This window comes from Corvus hawaiiensis, chromosome 14 (assembly GCF_020740725.1).
Source record: "Corvus hawaiiensis isolate bCorHaw1 chromosome 14, bCorHaw1.pri.cur, whole genome shotgun sequence".
NCBI classification, from domain to species: domain Eukaryota; kingdom Metazoa; phylum Chordata; class Aves; order Passeriformes; family Corvidae; genus Corvus; species Corvus hawaiiensis.
The window spans coordinates 6,597,023-6,613,872 of NC_063226.1; the positions used below are offsets into that span (position 1 = coordinate 6,597,023).

Sequence of the window (16,850 nt, forward strand, 5' to 3'; positions counted from 1 at the left end):
AGCACTGACTGCCCATCCTGCCCCTCCCAGAGGTCAGGAAGGCAGTGGGAAGGCAGCAGGGCCCTGTCGCGGGCCTGAGTCAGGACTGAGGAGCAATAGTTCGGGGACAGCGCACTGAACGGGGAGCAGCACTGTCACTGGGAAAATCAACTCCCCCTGCACAAGGAGGTTCAGTTCCACACAGCAGTTTGGTTCACACTGTGGTAGTCAGTCATTGCACGGCAATCCTGGGATACCAAGATCCAGAGCCACCCAGAGACTGAGGGCGAGTCACGGCAAGGGCTGGGAGACGTTAACGCTAAGCCCAGGAGAGCCCTCTGTTCCGGAGCCGTCCATGCCCGGTGTGTGCTGCCCACACACACGATACCCACACTGCACACACAGTACACGGTGTACGCACACTGCACACACACTGCGGGGCACAGCCGCAGTCGGAACCGGTGACATTATTCTTTTCTGGTGTGTGTTCCCCCACGGCTGGCGAGGGCTGGCGGGGCTCCTTCAGCCTCCAGCCCACACCTGAGGTGCCGGACAACCCCAGGCCTTCGGGAACAAGGTCCCGCAAGCCCGGGGGTTCTGTAGTGTCACACCGCGGCCGGTGACAGCAGGACGGCCCGTCCTTATTGTGCCCAGACTCCGCTCGGCGCTGAGCCCCGCCGCCCCGCTGCCCCGGCCTCGCCGCTCCCCGCCGCCCCCGCCGGCGCCGCTCCCCGGCATCGCCCCGCCCCGGCGGCGCCGCCGCCAATGGGGGCTGCGGGGCGGGGCGCGGCGGCACTCCCGGTGCCCCGGACGGGACGGGCTTCCACCCGCTCCGCTCCACGCGGGGCCGCCGAGTCACTGCCGGTCTGGTCCCGGCCCCGGCCCCGGCCCGCGCCGTCTCTCCTGGTCCCGCCGCCCTGCCATCCCGATCCCGATCCCGATCCCGGTCCCGGTCCCGGTCCCGGTCCCGACCCGCGCTGTGCTGCTAGCACCGGTACACAGGTAAGCCACGGGGTTCGCGCACCTGCCCGCCCGCCCACGGCGGTTGCGACCCTGCCCTGTGCCGGTGTCACCGTCGGAGGTGATTGCGGGGTCGGGGGGCCCGGCGGGACCTGCGGCGGGTCCCGCTCCCGGTAGCGCAGCGGCAGCGATACACGTGGGCTGTAGCCGGCTCCGTGATCACCTCCGAACACCGGCGGTACCGGGGCCGGGCGGCACCGGGCCGATGAGTGCGGGGGCCGGGAGATGCGGAGACCGAAGCCAGGGTCCCGGGGGATGCCGAGCGGGTGATGCGGGGTGGCAGAGCCCCTGGCCGGGACGTGCCCGGGCATATCCCGGCGCGCTGCCGCCTTCCCCCGAGCGGGCGGCGGGGGGCGCCGGCGGGGCCGCGGGGGTCTGGCCGGGCTGCGGGGGCGGTGGGCGAGCCGGGCCGGCGCTCGCCGGGGCGTGCCCACGGCCGGCACCCGCGTGGGCGCCGCGCTGCCCCCGCACCCGTCCCGCCGCCAGCCTCGCCTCGGCTTTTTTTCCAGAAACGAGCAGCTGCCGGATGCGGGGGTCGGTCGGTTCAGGTTGCCTATTAGGAACAATTTCTTCCCCGAAAGATTTCTTGCCCTCCACAGGTAGTGGTGAAGTCACCATTTGGGGAGATTTAGTGGACGTGTGGATGTGGCACTCGGGGTCATGGGTTAGTGGTGGCCTGAGCAGTGCTGGGGGAACAGTTGGACTCCATGGTCTCAGAAGGCTTTTACGGCTTCAGTGATTCTCTGATTGTTGCAGGAAGATAGTGACAGTCACTAAGATTTAGATGTGGCTCAAAAAACAAATGGAAATCCAAAGTTTTATGCAAATTGATAGGAGCTTTGGAAGTGTTACTTGAGATACCTGGTAAGACAGAGTGTGGGTTTCCAAGGTGGGCAGCCCTAACTTGGCAAAAATCACTGGAAAGTGGGCATTGTGCCCTGGGGACTCCTGCCGTGTGCTAAAGGGGGGTGAGAGCAGTCCGGAGCACTTCCTCTCCCACCCGAGCGCACGGTGCTTTCACTTAAAGCAAACACAAGTTCCCAGCCACTCCAGATAAAACAATTAATGGGCAATTGTGTGCATAGAATCTCCAGATTGGGAACCCTGCTGATTTCCAAGTCACGTGGAAAGCCTCAGATTCCACCTTTTTTCCTTTTTTTTGCTTCTGTGATAACCCCTTTGCCCACATGAGTCCCACTGCTGCAAAGGTTCTCCCAGCATGGTTTGTAGCACAAGGAGATGAGGAATACACTGCTCGGACCAGAGTGAGGGAATGGCTGAGCAGGAGACTGGAACTGAGTGTGGCCAGCCATGAGGCATGCGCTCGTATTTTCCAGATAGCATTTTTTCCCCCTGCTTTTCACTTGCAGTTCTTATTTAGGATTTCAGCTCTCTGTTCTTAGGTTCCAATGTATACAAGTGTCTCATCTGAGGCATAGTGCTGCCTGACTGTGCCAGTCAGTCCTGCAGCAGAGTAGAATGGTGTGCTGTAATGGTGTGCTGCCTCACATGGTGACATGGAAGAGCCACTGCCAGGGTGTGGGTATCTGAGTCCCTGAGGGTGGGTCTGGGCACCTCCTGTCCCAGGCAAGCAGAGACCCATAGCTTGAGGGAACAGGGTCCGTGGCTGGGATAGGAAGCAGCCCACCCCATCTCCTCCTGTCCTGCCTGCATCCCTGCCAGCCCCCCCCCCCCCCGCCCCAGTACCTGCTGGGCAGATGGGGAGAATCAGCAGTGATAATGTTTTCACTGATTACTTTAATTTTGTACCTTTTCACTTACTATTTTCTTCACCCTTATTTTCCTACCAGAATCCATTAGCTGCACACAGAAGAAATAGATTGGATTCCAGTATAGTCTTTTTTTTTTTTTTAATTACACTTTCACAGAGAGAAGACAATGGCTGAGCTGTAGTGTTGTCACAGGGTGGATGAACTGCAGCTCACACTGTGGCACTGCTGGAACAATTTCTTCTCATGCAGTGAAACTCATTCACTGTGGTTGTGGTTTTGGTATCTTAAGGGCTGATGCAGTGGGGAGCCCATTCTGCTCTCCTGCTCAGGCAGGATGTCTCTTTAAGGCAATAAAAGAGTTCTTCAACAAATTAATAACATTTTTAAGTTACATCTCATGCATCTGGCACTGATGGCAGGAGGCTCTTCTTCCCCCCCAACCTCAAGTACATTGACACTGTGTCCCATGTATACTCATTGTTACTGTGTCACCTTTATATTCCCCTGTGGCAGATAAAATGTGCAGCTCTGGAAGTCGCAGGGAGACTCCATGTGTTCCCAAAGAGGTGGGAGTTCTTGGTTTTGGCTTTTCCTTTTGCCTCAGTAAGACCAGTTGTTTCAGTCACACATTAGGTGATATGCAGTTGCTGCCATACCAGGGCAGCACCAGGTGGTTTAGATGTGTCTTCCGTGTACAAATCAAGTGTCTTGGGTCTGGTGGTGTTGAAATAAGAAGGACAAAGATCCCACAGCTTTGAATTTCATGCTGGCTATTCAACAAAGTGTTTGTTCCCTGTATTGTTACACTTGAGCAGCAGCAGACCTGCTCTGTGCCCAGTATCGTGCTGGCACATTGGGGATGGCTGTCTCCTCCATCTTGAGTGATTCCGTCATCCTGGCAAATGTCCTTGTGCGTGGAGTGGCTCTGACACAGGATTCCTTTGGCCTGTGTAACTTTCTGTATTTGGCAAACTGCTTTAAACCGGGTTCTTGTGGGGAGGGGGCTCTGAGGGCATTGTCTCAGCTGCAGGTCCTTCGGAAGGCTGGGAAATTCTGTAAATATATGAGAGAAAGTGGCCAAGATGTGTTCACAGGACAGTTTCACCGAAAACCCTGCTGGTTTGGGGTTTTATTGTTTTGTTGAGGTTTTTTTCACCAGTATTTTTTTTATTGTGTTACAGCACTTTGGAGAGAAGGTAAAAATCAGTCCCTTGCCCTCCATATTCTGGTATCTGGGCTCCTTTCCTGTTGCCTGCAATTGTTTCATTCATCTTTTGCTCTTATTAGGAGCAAAAGCCTGAACCAAGCCTCCAGACCAGAGCATCAGTGGTGCTGACCCACACATGAGGCAGAGGCACCTGCTGGCAGGGGCGAGCTGGGCTCTGGACACCAAACTCACCAAGAGGCTGGGCTCAGGCCACTGGCATGCTGGCCTCCCAGAGTGGTTGGGTGACACCTGCCCAGTGTGCCGGCCCCTCCAAAGTAGTTACCTGTCACCCATCTGGGACTATCTCCCTGCTTTTTATTTTCCCTCCTGCATTCAGCCTCTAGCTGAACCCTGACACCAAACCCTGTGTCTCCTGGGGCAGTGGCACTGAGCTCCCTCTTCACCACCTTCTGAGACGGTGACAAATCTTTTTTTATTCAATGGTGTCAGAAACCTTTATGCTGGTTATAAGCTCTGCCCATGCCCCTCCCAAGGTGCTTGCAAGACAGATTTAGTCCCTTCAGCTCCTCCTGGCCTGTCCCCATGGACTTGGCTGCTGATCCTTGTATCAGCCCATGTGCTTCGAGCAGGAGCTACGTGAGGGTGACTCATGCACTGTGCTCGTCTGGGCAGACCTCATCTCCCATGAATCTCGGCCCTCCAGAGCCAGGGGAGCCCAGCCAAGTGTCCGCTTCCAAAAGGCACCGGCAAGGGAGTGGTGGGATTAGGCAGAGGAGGCAGAAAATGCCTGCAGAGGAATGCTGCTGTGGGAGGGGAAGGAGCTGTGGCAGGAGGGGCTGGGGGTGCTGGGGGTCCTGTAGCCCATCCTCCTCTGCTGCAAGAGCCTTGCAGGGGCTAGACATCTGGCCAAGCTTCCTTCCCAGAGGATGGCTCTAGTTAAAGTGCCAGGTTCCCCCAGTCAGTTCAGGCTGTTCAGGATGGTGCCCTCCAAAAGGTGTTCACTATTCCTGATGGGTGTTGAGAACTTGCTCCCAGGGCAGGTTGAACAGTTTCTTTCCTTATTTTCTGCACAAGGTAATGGGAAAAGCGAATTGGAGATTGGAGATTTTATTCCCTTTCTGTCATCAAGGGAAGAACTCATCTAGAATCTGCAGAAATAATCAGGCAGCCCCAAAACTCCAAACAAATTTCTCCATTTTGTAGCTCCAGTCTGCTTGCTCTGGTTGAGATGCAGGTCCTGTGCTGCCCTTTGAGCCACCCTTGCTGACAGTGTGGCCCCGTGGCTCCTGGGCTTGTTCTGTTGTTACCTTCAGCTGAGCCATTAATGCACCTCGAGAAGGCTCTGGAGGGTGTTTTGGAGGGAGGTGGAGGCTTGTTCTGCTGGTCCTGAGTTTGCTGTGACTGAGGCTGGGCAGAGCTGAAACATGCATGGAGCAAGAGCCTGAGCAACTGCACAGCTCCAGGGTGGAGCAGCAGGGCCACAGGTGTGTGTGTGTCCCCCATTCTTCTGGGGGTGCAGGGTGTGTGTGGGGAAGTGTGTCCTGTTCTGCCAAGGACACATCAGCCACCAGCATTTGGTGCTGTCACACCAGTGCAGCCTTGTTGGCCAGAGCTGGGCTGCTGGATCCTGAAGCTGGGGCTTTGCTGAGCCTGTGCTGGGGCTGAGCTCTCTACTGATTGTCTGTGGTACCCAGAGCCATGGCTGGGGCTGGCAGAATCCACTGGTGACCTGAGCAGTTAGTGGTCAATACTTCAATACTGTGACTGAAATTTCCTTTGCTGCATTACGATAGCAGCAGAATGGGGCAGCCCATCACCTGCCTTGCTGGGAAGCCTGGCACTGATGAAGCCATGTGGAGTGAGCCAGGAATTACCTCCTGCCCAAGTCCCACTCATGGTGCTCAGCAGTGTTGGCTGCCATCCTGGCCAGGTGGAAATGTCCACCCAGAGATGGTCACACTGCTCATCCCAAATGTGCTAAGGCTGGCTTTGATCCCTCTGCCTTCTGTTCCTCTCCTCCCCAAGCTCTCTTCTCCTCTTCAGCACAATGGCCTGCCAAGAGAGTGAGTACCTGGATGACCAGAAGAAATGTGTCCCCTGCAGAAAGTGCATGCCCGGGCAGGAGCTTTCCAAGGTAAATTGACTTCTCTTTAAGGAGCAGAAATCATCATGGGTGGCATCCAGATGGGTGAATCCTCTGCCAACCTCCCTTCAGAAAGATGATCTTAGGTCCCAGCATGTTGGGAAGAGGTAAGACTTAGTAGGATGGAATGGTGAATTGTTTCACTTACCCTGGTAGAAGGGTGAGACAATGGAAGCAGGAGGTGGTGAGGAATTTAAGGCAGCACAAGGAGCAACCTGATTTCCTTTTTTGCTGATGGAAGTCTAAATTTCCTCTGGATTGTAGCCCCAAGCAAGGTCACACTGCATGGCTTGGCTGCACATGGGTGGGTGCCAGCAGGACACTGCTGCAGGGCAGCAGCCTGGCCTCGCTCGTGGGAGTGCCAGCAGGATTCCCCTGGTGGTGCCTCCTGGGGCTCGGTGCTGCTGGAGCTTTCCAACACCCAAAGCGTACCGCGGGCCCCAGCTGGGCAGCACACAGGGTCCCTGAGTGTCTCCTGGGAGCTGCACTGGTGGTGGCTGCTCTCAGCTGGGTTCTGAGGACTCCACACATGAGAGGTGACCCTGCCACCCTTTGCCCCCAAAGAAGGGACACTGTTCCCCTCAGTACCATTTGGAACCCATGGTGGCCCCTCACCACAGCCATGTCCCTACCCTTGTGCCTTGCAGGACTGTGGCGATGGCAGTGGCGGGGACGCGCAGTGCGTGGCCTGCCCTCCCAGGAAGTTCAAGGACCGCTGGGGACATCACGGCTGCAAGCCCTGCCTGTCCTGTGCCCTCATAAACCGCCTCCAGAAGTCCAACTGCACGGCGACGGCCGACGCGGTCTGTGGGGAGTGCCTGCCGGGGTGAGTGGGGCCGGCCCGAGCAGAGCCACACCTGGGGGCAGGCAGGGAGGGGCTGGGCAGAGGGGGCTTTACCTAAGGCTACCCATGGTCCCACATGGGACCTAAGAGGAGCCTGGTGACCCAGTGATGCCTCTGTGAGGACACTGCTAATGACATGGAAGTTAGGCTCGTCTGGTGGGTCCTGTTGTGGCTGCAGAGAAGGGAACCTGAAGGCTCCTGTAAATGAGCCATGAAAGAAAACTTCCAGACTCAAATTTTTCTGTAGACACTGGGGTGGCTGAGCCCTGGAAGATATGGGGTTGTAGACCACTATGGTTCGTAGTCCCCAAAGAGGGGGTTAAGGGGTTACTGAAATGAAACAGCTGCATACAGCCAGCCTGTGCCCAGCTCAGGGGTGGTCAGCAGTGGGTCTGGGACAGGAGCGAGTCAGGGTTCCAGTGTATGAGCCTCTTCTCAGACAGAGCTGTAGCTGGGGTGTTCCTGGCCCTTTGAGGAGCTATTAATCAGTATAATCCACTTCAGCAGACATGGGAGTGGGGGGCTATTGGAAAGATGTTGCTTCTTGACAAATGGCTGGACATGAACAAGTAGGTGTGATGTGGCTCCAGCCAGTGATGAGAGCCCTGTTGCTCCTGTTGCCAGCCAGGCAGGAGTGCGGGGTCAGCTGTCCCCCTCTGCTACGGGGTGGGTGGCACAGCTGGCTGCACAGCCAGGGTGGCGGGAGCTCGGTGGGGGCCAGGCTCTGCTGAGCCCGTCTGCTCTGTTGGCAGGTTTTACCGGAAGGCACGGATCAGCGGGCAGCTGGAGTGGGAGTGCATTCCCTGCACCAAGCAGACGCCATCCTCCGAGCCACAGTGTAGGTGCCCCCGCTCTGGTGGGGTCAGGGCAGGTGATGTGGGCACAGCGGAGCCACAGCCCCACTGGAGGCGGCACGGTCATGGCATGTGACGAGGGATGGCAGGGAAGTGCTGGTCCAAGCCTCGGAGTTTGGCTCCAGCGCTTTGTGGCTGTTTGCAGGTCGGTCCAGAACAAACCTGGTGAAGGTCGCTGTCCCTACTGTACCACCACAGGACACAGCCCTTCTTGCACTGACGAGCAGTGCCCTGGTCATCATTGTCCTGGTGCTTCTGGCACTCTCCATCATCTACTGCAAGCGATTCTGGAAAAGCCAGTGCCAGAGAGGTGAGTTGGTGCTCTTCTTGCCGTGCCGTTCACCTGTGCCCGTGGCCCCTTCTTGCTGTGTAGAGCATTGCCACTTTCACAGCACAGTAACCCAGCTGTTCCTCACCTCGTACAGAATAGACACCTCATCCTGCTTCTCATGCCTGCAGGACCTCTCATGTACTTTTCCTGCTCAGTGACACAGAGGAGCCTCCCTCCTTCTTAGGGCCATCAGGAGGAGGAGGAGGCCATTTCACAGTCAGAACTGGCGATCCTCCCTTCTGAGGTTTCTCAGTTGGGTGGCTCTTTTCTGCTGAAGGAAGAGGGCTGTAGGTTTGGTGGCCAGGGTTGGGGCAGGATGGCATCCAGCAGCGTGCTGGGGAGCTGCTGGCTCCCAGCTCCTTGCTGGCAGACATACCACAGGGCTGAGGACATGCTAGGGAAGTGAGCCAAGCCTTTGCTCAGGCTGTTTCTCTTCTATCCTCCAAGTCTTCCTGAGGACTCAGAACTTCTCGGGCCAGCGAGCAACATTCCCGACTGCAGCAGTGCCCGGCAGGTTCCTGTGTGAGGAGCAGATGTCTGGACCCTGCTGCCTGGGTGTGAAGAACTTGAGCCCTTGCTACAGGCAGGCAGAAGGTACCTGCTCTTGCTGCCTTCCCTGGGGAGGGAGGGTGGTGCTGGGTTCCAGCTCACATGGTTCCAGGATGAGATGCCCTTAGGCAGGAAGGATGGAGCTGGATGGTGAGCTCCACTGATCCGTGCTGGTTTCTGGTTCCAGGCCCTGTGGAAGCAGTGCAGTTCATTTCGGATGGGGAAGCTGTGGGTCTCCAGCTTCCCTCTCTCCAGCCAGAGATGGACTTGCCACCAGCCATTGCAATCAGCACTGCCTCCAAAGCCCAGCTGGGCAGGAGTCTCCTGGAAAGCCAGCCCCTCATCCGGGCCTCAGGCCACAGCGACTGCTTGGACGGGGTCCTGCCACCCCCCACCCCCAGACAGGACCGGCCGGGCCCAGTGGAGGCCCTGGCCCCCCTCTCCTCCTGTGCCTCTGAGATGCAGCACAAGTGGCCACATGCACCAGTGGAGTGCACTGAGCTGGACCTCCAAAAGTTCTCCACCCAGGCAGAGTTCATGGGTAGCGAGCGGCTGGAGGATGCAGCAAGCCAGGCAATGAAGAGGATTCCAGCAGAGAGCGGTGGTGTAGTGCAGGAGGGGGCTCATCACTTGCCCACAGCTGAAATTCCACAGGGGGAGCAGCCGGTAAGTTCCTCATCACTCCTCAGAACTACTGCCAGTTGCCCAAGGCTTGGGCACAGGGGCTGGGCTTAACATAGGGGTAGGAACGTGGACTGAAGTATGTTAGTATGGGGTGATAAGGCTGGAGGAGAAACAGCATTCCCTGAGCCCCTGTGATGGCCCTGGGAACAGTGCCAGGCGTTGCTGTTCTCAGCAGACTGCTACCAACCTTGGGGTCTTTGTCTCGCCAGGTGGATGATGTCCAGAGCCTGGTGACTCAAATCAGCAGCACGGCCAAGGGTAAGTGGCCTTCCAGTCTCACCTTTGTACTCCAAGTACTGGCATATCAGAGAGGCAGGTTCTTGGAAGGGAGCTCCTCCAGAAGCCCACCATGTCCCCACCAGGGACTTACCTGACTTGTGGCCTTTGGTGCTGGTCCCCAGGGTACATTTTCTGTGATTCTGCCTTGAGTGGCCTGCAGGCAGGTGGCCCAGCTGTTACCAGCTTTCCCAAGACTGAGCCAGCTCCATGTTGCTGAGCTCTAAAAGTGATGTTGGAGGAGATACTGTCCTGGCAGGGTGGTTTTCACCTGCTCGGCAGCGGCTAAGGCTGAAGACTGGCTGTTCTCTTGCCCTTACCTTGTCTGAGTAGGATGGGTACTAACCCAGCTTCGCTGTGTTGCTGCCCCCAGGTCTCCCAATAGCGGAGCTGCCCCATTCCTTGGTGCAGTCACTTGCATTCTTGTTGGACCCTTCCTTGAACGGTGTGAAGAACTTCAGCCACGTGGCACTGGAGCTGGGGCTCATGCCCCAGTTGCTGGGACGGATTTCGGGGTTTGAGCAGCTGGTGGCACACTTCACCTACGCGGGAGCCACGGTCACTGTCCCACTGCTGGCGCAGGCGCTGCAGCGGCTCCAGAGGTTTGACGCCTTGCTCCTGCTCTGCGACCACTTCACACTCAGCCCCACGCCAGACCACCAGCGCTAGAGGACAGGGAGGGACGGAGGAAGCTCCATGCACTGTTGCTGGTGTGGAGAGGATCCAGTGGCCTGCAGTCACATAACATCCCTGGTGTGCATGGCAGGAGAACATAGAGATGGTCTTTGCATCATGGAATGGAAGGACACAATGGGGGCATCCCTGCACAGGGGTTCCAGGAAGCACAGCTGTGCCTTTTACCAGCTCTGTGGGGGAGGGCTTGCTCAGGCCCTTACAGAGGCTGTTTTCCTCTGGCTGGGACACCCTTGCCTGTCAGTCGCTGTGCTGCCCGTGCTGTGCTGCTCTGGCTGTGCAGTGAGCCCTGTCATGCCCCACTGTTGCTATGGGGTCCCTCAGCCATGGGACTCGGGCCCCATGGGCAGTGCCCTCCTATAAGCCCAGCCATTACCTCTCTTCCATTCCAGCTTTCCCATCCTTCCTCTGGCCCATGCTCTGTTTTCCCAGGTGTCAGTTGCCACTTTCCCAGTTTACTTTTCAGTTGCTTCTCTCCCTCTGTGCTGCAATTTCCGTGGCAGAGAACCTGGCCATGGCTGGTATGCCGGGCTCCAGCCTTTGTCCCCCTGTGCCACCCTGGCACATTCCTCTTGTGCCCATTTGTGGTGCGGTGCAATACCCTGGCAGGAGTTTTGGACTGATTGCCAGGATGAGCTGATGTATGTCCTTGTTGTGGGGCTGTGGCTGCTGGCCATGGGCAGGTGCTGGCTCACCCCAGCCCTGTGGCTGTTCACTGCCCATCGCCTCCAAGGCTTCGCAAAATGCCTGCGGTGGCACAGGGTGTCAGGGGCAGGGACGCTGCACCGCCGTACCCTGGGGAGCGGGAGGCAGCTGAGGGCTGAAGCTGTAACTGGTCACAGGCAGCAGTGACGTTCCTGTGCCAGCCACAGAAGGAGCTCCAGGAGCTCCTCCTCTTTTAAAATAATATTTTTCTTTTTTTTTTCCTGCCTAAAAATGGCCTGATTTCTCATTCCTAGGAGTTGCCTACTGGGAAGGGGGAGCACGCTTCTGCTTGGTATTTTCTCCTGGGGGATTTGTCAGAGCTTGCCATGGTCATGCTGTCACTGGTCACCCTGATTTTGGTGTTGTGCCTGCAGCCTGGGGGCTGCGGGCAGCTGGGCTGTTCTCAGCCTGCCCTGGCCACTGGGGCTCTGCTGGCGGCCCTCGAGAGGAGCGGGGGCACGTTCCTGAGCGGGGCCCAGTGGCGCGGGGGCGGCCAGGCACGCGGGGCCTGCGGAGGCCGCTCCCGCCGGGGTCACGGGCGGAGCAGCTGCCGGCAGGGCTGGAGCGGTGGCTCAGCGCCCGGCAGTGCTGGCAGAGCGCGGTGCTAATGACACCACGGTGAGGGTTCGATCCCTGTGTGGGCCATTCACTTCAGAATCGGACTCCATGGTCTTTGTGGTCCCTTCCAACTCAGGATACTCTGTGATAAATGTCACCCTAGCTGGCCCGAGACTCCCAGACAGCATCCCTGGGGCTGAGCTGCTGACGTTTGTTCTGCCTCTGTTGCTTTGATCCTCACTGCCGTGGCTGGGTCTGCTGAGTGCTTTCTGCTGTCGTGCCTGTCACTGGGGTCTCAGGCCAAGCCAGTGGTGTGGCAGTCACCAGCAAGTGGCACTGTTACCCCACTGCCAGCTGCCCCTCCCCAGGCCCCCTCGGCTGAGCCCACAGAATTCTCCTTTATCTGACCACAGTACCTGAAAGAAGCAGGTACCCTTCTAGGAGGGCAGACGTCCTCCACACCCTGGGTATTAATAGCTGCTGGTGTTTCCCTTTCCCGTTTAATGATGTTGGGGCTTGAATGTGCCCAGGACGTGCTCAGATAAGCAAAGGCATGGGCAGTTTCAGCTGGATCTGGCACTTTCTCTCACTGCTTGTTTCTTCCACAGTCAAGGCCGTTTTACTGCTCTTTGCTCCCCAAGACCCACAGCGTTGAACCTTGTGCCATGTGGGGCCAGGATTAGTCAGACTCTTGCTGCACTCTTAGGCTGTTAGGGAGCAGCCAGGAGTGTTGCTGCAGCACACGCAGCCTGGGGCCAGGGATTTCCTGTTTGAGGCTTTTCTGTGGCACGGAGAGTGCTGGGTTTAATCACCTCACAAAATCCAGTAAATATTTAATCCCTTTGTGGACATAGTCACTTCCTGTGGGAAGGAAAATAACTTCACCCGCTGCATCTGAGTAAGAGCCTCCCTGCAGCTCGGCTGGCCCGCCCTGGCTTTGAAGTTGGAACTGGCCTGGGCAGCTTGTCCTGTGTGTTCCTGTGTCACCAGTGCCACCAGTGTGTGATCACTTGGAGTGCACAGAGTTGCGGCAGCTGGGTAGGATGGCAGAGCCAGCCTGCTCCTGTCACAGGGCAGTGTCAGGAGTAAGAGATGGGCAGGAAGGGCTGGTAAATTAAAGCTGTGAATATCGGGGACATATTACAGGTGTGTGCTGCAAATCTCTTCACATGCTGGGCAGCTCCACTGGTGTGCTGGGGTGGGTCTCTGGGCCAAGCAAATGGAATGAGGCTTTAGTTCATTTGTTTGGGGTTTTTACTCACTTTTATAAAGAAATCAACCCCATTTCCTTTATAGCTTTTAAGGTAAACTATTATTTTTCAGTTGTTTGATGTCTGAGCAGTATTCCTTACAGTCAAAACTTAACCCCTGCCTTGAGGGTGCAGCGCATTGGGTGGGTGTGTGCTGTGTATGGGTATGGGCTGTGCCACACAGGGTGTGTAGGGTGGGTGTGTGCTATGCCACAACTCCTGCCTCACTGGTGCTGCCCATCAGGCCTGGCCATGCCACTGAGTGTGCTGCCTCAGCACTGGTTAGCAGGGGCTGGTTTTAGATGTGTTTGAACTGTTCCCCCACACAGCCTCACACATGGTATCAGTGCAAGTCACACTGGCTGGTGCTCCAGCAGGGCTGGACACTGCACAGGAGTGTTGCAGGACGTGGCTTTTCAGCAGTGAGGTTCCCCCAGCTCCCAGCCAAGGGCTGCTCCCCACTCTCACTGTGTCCATGGCAGGCACCTTCCTTCAGCTGTGGTGACAAAACCAGCTGTGTTTACAAGGGCCAAAAGTTCAACAGGTAACCTTTAGCCCACCCTAAGACCCTTTGGCCAGGCTGCCTCGAGCCCAACCAGAGCCCTCAGGGAACCATGAGAGCCTTGGAAACAGTGATAACGCTGTGACTTGGACATCAGAACAACGGTGATCCCTGGGCAGGGAACTGCTTCAGTGGGGAACCAATGGACTTGATACTTGACTTTTGCTTTTTAATAGTATTTTCAACATAATACATGGAATGTAAGGGAGGGAAATTCCTGAAGTGCTGGATCTCACGTCACAGCCTCAGGAAGCCATTTGTGCCAAGCTGGCATGGCTCACAGAGAGGTGAAAGAAATCAAATAACTCTGCATCTGTGCAAACTTGAGCTGGGACTGAAGGGTGGAAACACTCCAGTGCAGTGGGGTTGTTTTTTTACAAGTGATTGGTTTCCACACCAGTCTTGCCTGGAAGTCTGATTTGCAGAGGAATTTGTATGATAAGTTTAAATCCAGCGCTGTTCTGGGAAGCTCTTAAGCATAGACTTAAAATAGGCACATACTTCAGTGTTGTTAAAGTGTTTATTCTGATGAACAATTGATGAACATCCCTCGGGTGCTGTTCCTGAACAGGGGGCTCATGAGAGCTGTCCCTCCAATGTGCTTTTACAGAAATAGGCAATACTGAAGAAAACTTGGTGTTACTGATCTGAGCACACTTCTTGGAAGAGTCTGCAAGTGTTGGGGGAGATACCCTCTCCATGTTGGATTATTTGATACTTCAGACTCTGGTGCTTTTCAAAAAAAAAAAAAATCACTACATTTCTGTAGGCATGGTTTACCCAAGGGAATACTTGTTGGTTTTTTATGGTAGATGTTATTTTTCTTTAAGGTTACGAATGGGTTATTTATATTTTTGTAAATTCTGCGCCGTTACTGTTGTAATTCTGCTGTAGTTGTTTCTGTTGGGTTTGGGGTGTTGTCTGTGTTCAAATGAAGCAGAAGCTGAAGCTCCTGCCCTCTGTTAATGGAAGGGGGATGGTCCCCCACATTCCTCCAGACCTGGTGCTCTCGAGTGATGTGTGTTTGTAGTTCAATAAATTTTGGAGCCAGACATGGTGATGTTTGGTGAGTTTTGATTCCTCTCCCCATCACCTGCTGGTGGGAGCTGATGCTGCAGGGGCCAGTGGGGGCTGGAGGGCCCTGTCTGGGAGGGGGCCCATCTGGCAGGGCAGGCAGCACTTCTCAGAGAGATGCTGCAGCAGCCGAGGCCATCGGCCTCATCCCCTGGTGTGGGAACAGGCGGGAGGGGCTGGAGTGGGTGCTGCTGGATGGGGTGCCCGTGGTCCTGGGCCCGTACCCTCAGGGTCCCCAGAGGGCACCTGCCCCAACTACAGGCATCAGCTTTTGGTTTTGGGTGGGTTTAACATTCCCCAGAGGGGCTAAGTCTCAGGTGTGGTTCACGGCATGGCCTGGGGACAGAGGGAGGCAGAGACCCCTAAGCAATGCCCAAGGAACTCCCATTCCTGAAGCTTCGCTGAGGAGCAGTTGCTGTTTAAGCTCGGTAATTACAGGTTCGTTAAGCCTGTTCATGCCCTTACACTGATCTGTTTAAAATAATTATTAGTATGAAGGATGTTTTTGGTCTAATTAAAGCTATGATACTTGTCCAAACTCTGGCAGGCTCTATGAGTGCTTGCAGTGCTGCAGCTCATCCTGTGTGTGAGGATCCCCATGCAGTGCTGTGTCTGCAGCCCTGGCTGCCTCTGTCATACCACAGGATAACAGCTATGGACAGCACAGCCTCCGGAGTCAGGGCCCAGAAGAATCAGTCATCCACCCCCAAACACAAAGCCATGCAGTGGTACGGGTACTCTGCACCCACAGTTTCCAGAGAAGCCTTTTCTGTGGAGTATGTGGGTGCCTGGAGCCTGTTGTCCCAGACGCTCTACATGGTGCAGCCCAGGTGTTCTGAGAGCACCCAACCTCACCACAGTCTGCAAGGGGTGATGATCCCCGTGTCCATGCCTGCACCCCAAGGCAGAAGGTGTGGGCAGGGTGCTGTGGCCCTCCCATGGGTGACCTGAGCCCAGAGCTCTGCCTGTGCCTGTCACTTGGCCAAGGCCACTGTCACTGCAAGAGGAGAGGGCCAGAGGTGTCCATTGGGAGAGCAGCTTCCTGCATGCTTTTGGGGTGGGAATTCAAGGCATGCCATGCCTTACCTTCAAGTGATTCCTGGCTCTGGGGTTGTAACCATCCAGACTCTGCATTCTCAGGTGACTGGACACACTGCAGTAGGTAAAGGGTGGGTGGGTTTGGCCACACCTCAGGTCTGCTCCTCTGAAAGAACAGGGGCACCCCTCCCATGCAGAGCAGACGCTCCCACCCAAGGCAGGAACTCCCAGTGAACAAGAGGTTTACACCCACTCTGCTCCTCACCTCAGAGCGCTTGTGTTGTCTGGTCTTGCCTCGTTTTTGGCTGAAGCCCAAGGAGCAATGATAAATCAATCATGTTCCCCTCAAAGTACTTGGGATTCTCATACTCCACCCTGGGATAAGAGGTAGCTCCTGTGAAGCAGAGCTGGCAGATAAACACATGTGCTCCCTGTGAGCAGAGAAGTGTGGGGTTGAGGACCCATTCCTTGGTGGCCACTACAAGGCTGGCTCCCACCCCCAGTCCTGGTGCCGCCTCAGCCACACTTCACAGAGAGGTTGGCAGCATGTCAGGGTGCTGGGGTACCCGGTCCTTACCTCAGCTGCCTCCAGCAGGAACATCTCCAGCTGGGATGCAGAGCTGTGCAAAGGCACTCAAAGCTCGGTGAGCCTCCAGCTACCAAGGGAATGCCAGGGAATGCTGTTTGGCCCAGACAAGGCACATGCACCAGGCCTTCTCCTGAGCTGTCTTTGGAGCAGGAAGGCAGACGTCTGTCCTGCTGCTCCCAGCAGCCACAGATCGCAGCCAGCAGTCCTACTGAGCCACATGTTCCTGACCGATGGGGGTTTGCTTCAAGAGCTCTAGTGAAAAGTGTGGGGTGTGGATACCTCACCTGCACACCCTGAAATGTACCTGCAGAGGTAGGGACTGTGGCCCTGTCCTTGTGTGGACAGTGACCCCTCAGCAGAGCTTTTCTCAGACCTGCTGAGGTGAGATTGCAAGTCTCGTGAGGTCTTTGTATCCTTGTCACAGGTGACCCCCGCTCTGAGGGCATGTCCTTCTCCCCATGAGCACTGAGTGGCAAAGGGGGAGCTGGTGGAGGGGGCTGGCCAGGGTGAAGAGGTGCTCTCACAAATGAAGTGTTCCAGGTGGGATCCTGCCTAGAACCAGATTAATTCATGAGTTCTGTGTTAACAAGGACAGCATGGTCTGTGGACAGTGAACTCGGAGGAGCTTTCTAAGATCTCCCTCATGCAGATTCTGAGGGCACAGAAGAAGAGCTTTCACAGTTGGACTTTTTACTAAAGCCCTATGTTTGCATTGGGCTGAGATGACCTGGATTAAGAAAAACGTTTTGTTAAAGCACCTATTGAAATGCTGTCGTTAACAGGGAGGGGATGGCTGCCCT

General features: G+C 56.1%; 1 protein-coding gene across 2 annotated transcripts; it reads left to right on the top strand.

Annotated features, from left to right (window-relative positions):
- Nucleotides 1-775: 775 nt before the first annotated feature.
- Nucleotides 776-14,401, top strand: EDA2R (ectodysplasin A2 receptor). Of its 2 annotated transcripts, none has more exons than XM_048319044.1 (9): nucleotides 776-981; nucleotides 5,926-6,034; nucleotides 6,691-6,869; nucleotides 7,640-7,725; nucleotides 7,887-8,051; nucleotides 8,520-8,666; nucleotides 8,809-9,287; nucleotides 9,515-9,563; nucleotides 9,955-14,401. In XM_048319044.1, the coding sequence occupies exons 2-9, from the start codon at nucleotides 5,948-5,950 to the stop codon at nucleotides 10,248-10,250; spliced, it is 1,488 nt and encodes a 495-aa protein (XP_048175001.1). In that variant the 5' UTR covers nucleotides 776-981; nucleotides 5,926-5,947; the 3' UTR covers nucleotides 10,251-14,401. The 2 variants fall into 2 exon arrangements, with proteins under 2 accessions (XP_048175001.1, XP_048175002.1); XM_048319045.1 differs by having other exon boundaries at nucleotides 5,944-6,034.
- The last annotated feature ends 2,449 nt before the right edge of the window (nucleotides 14,402-16,850 follow it).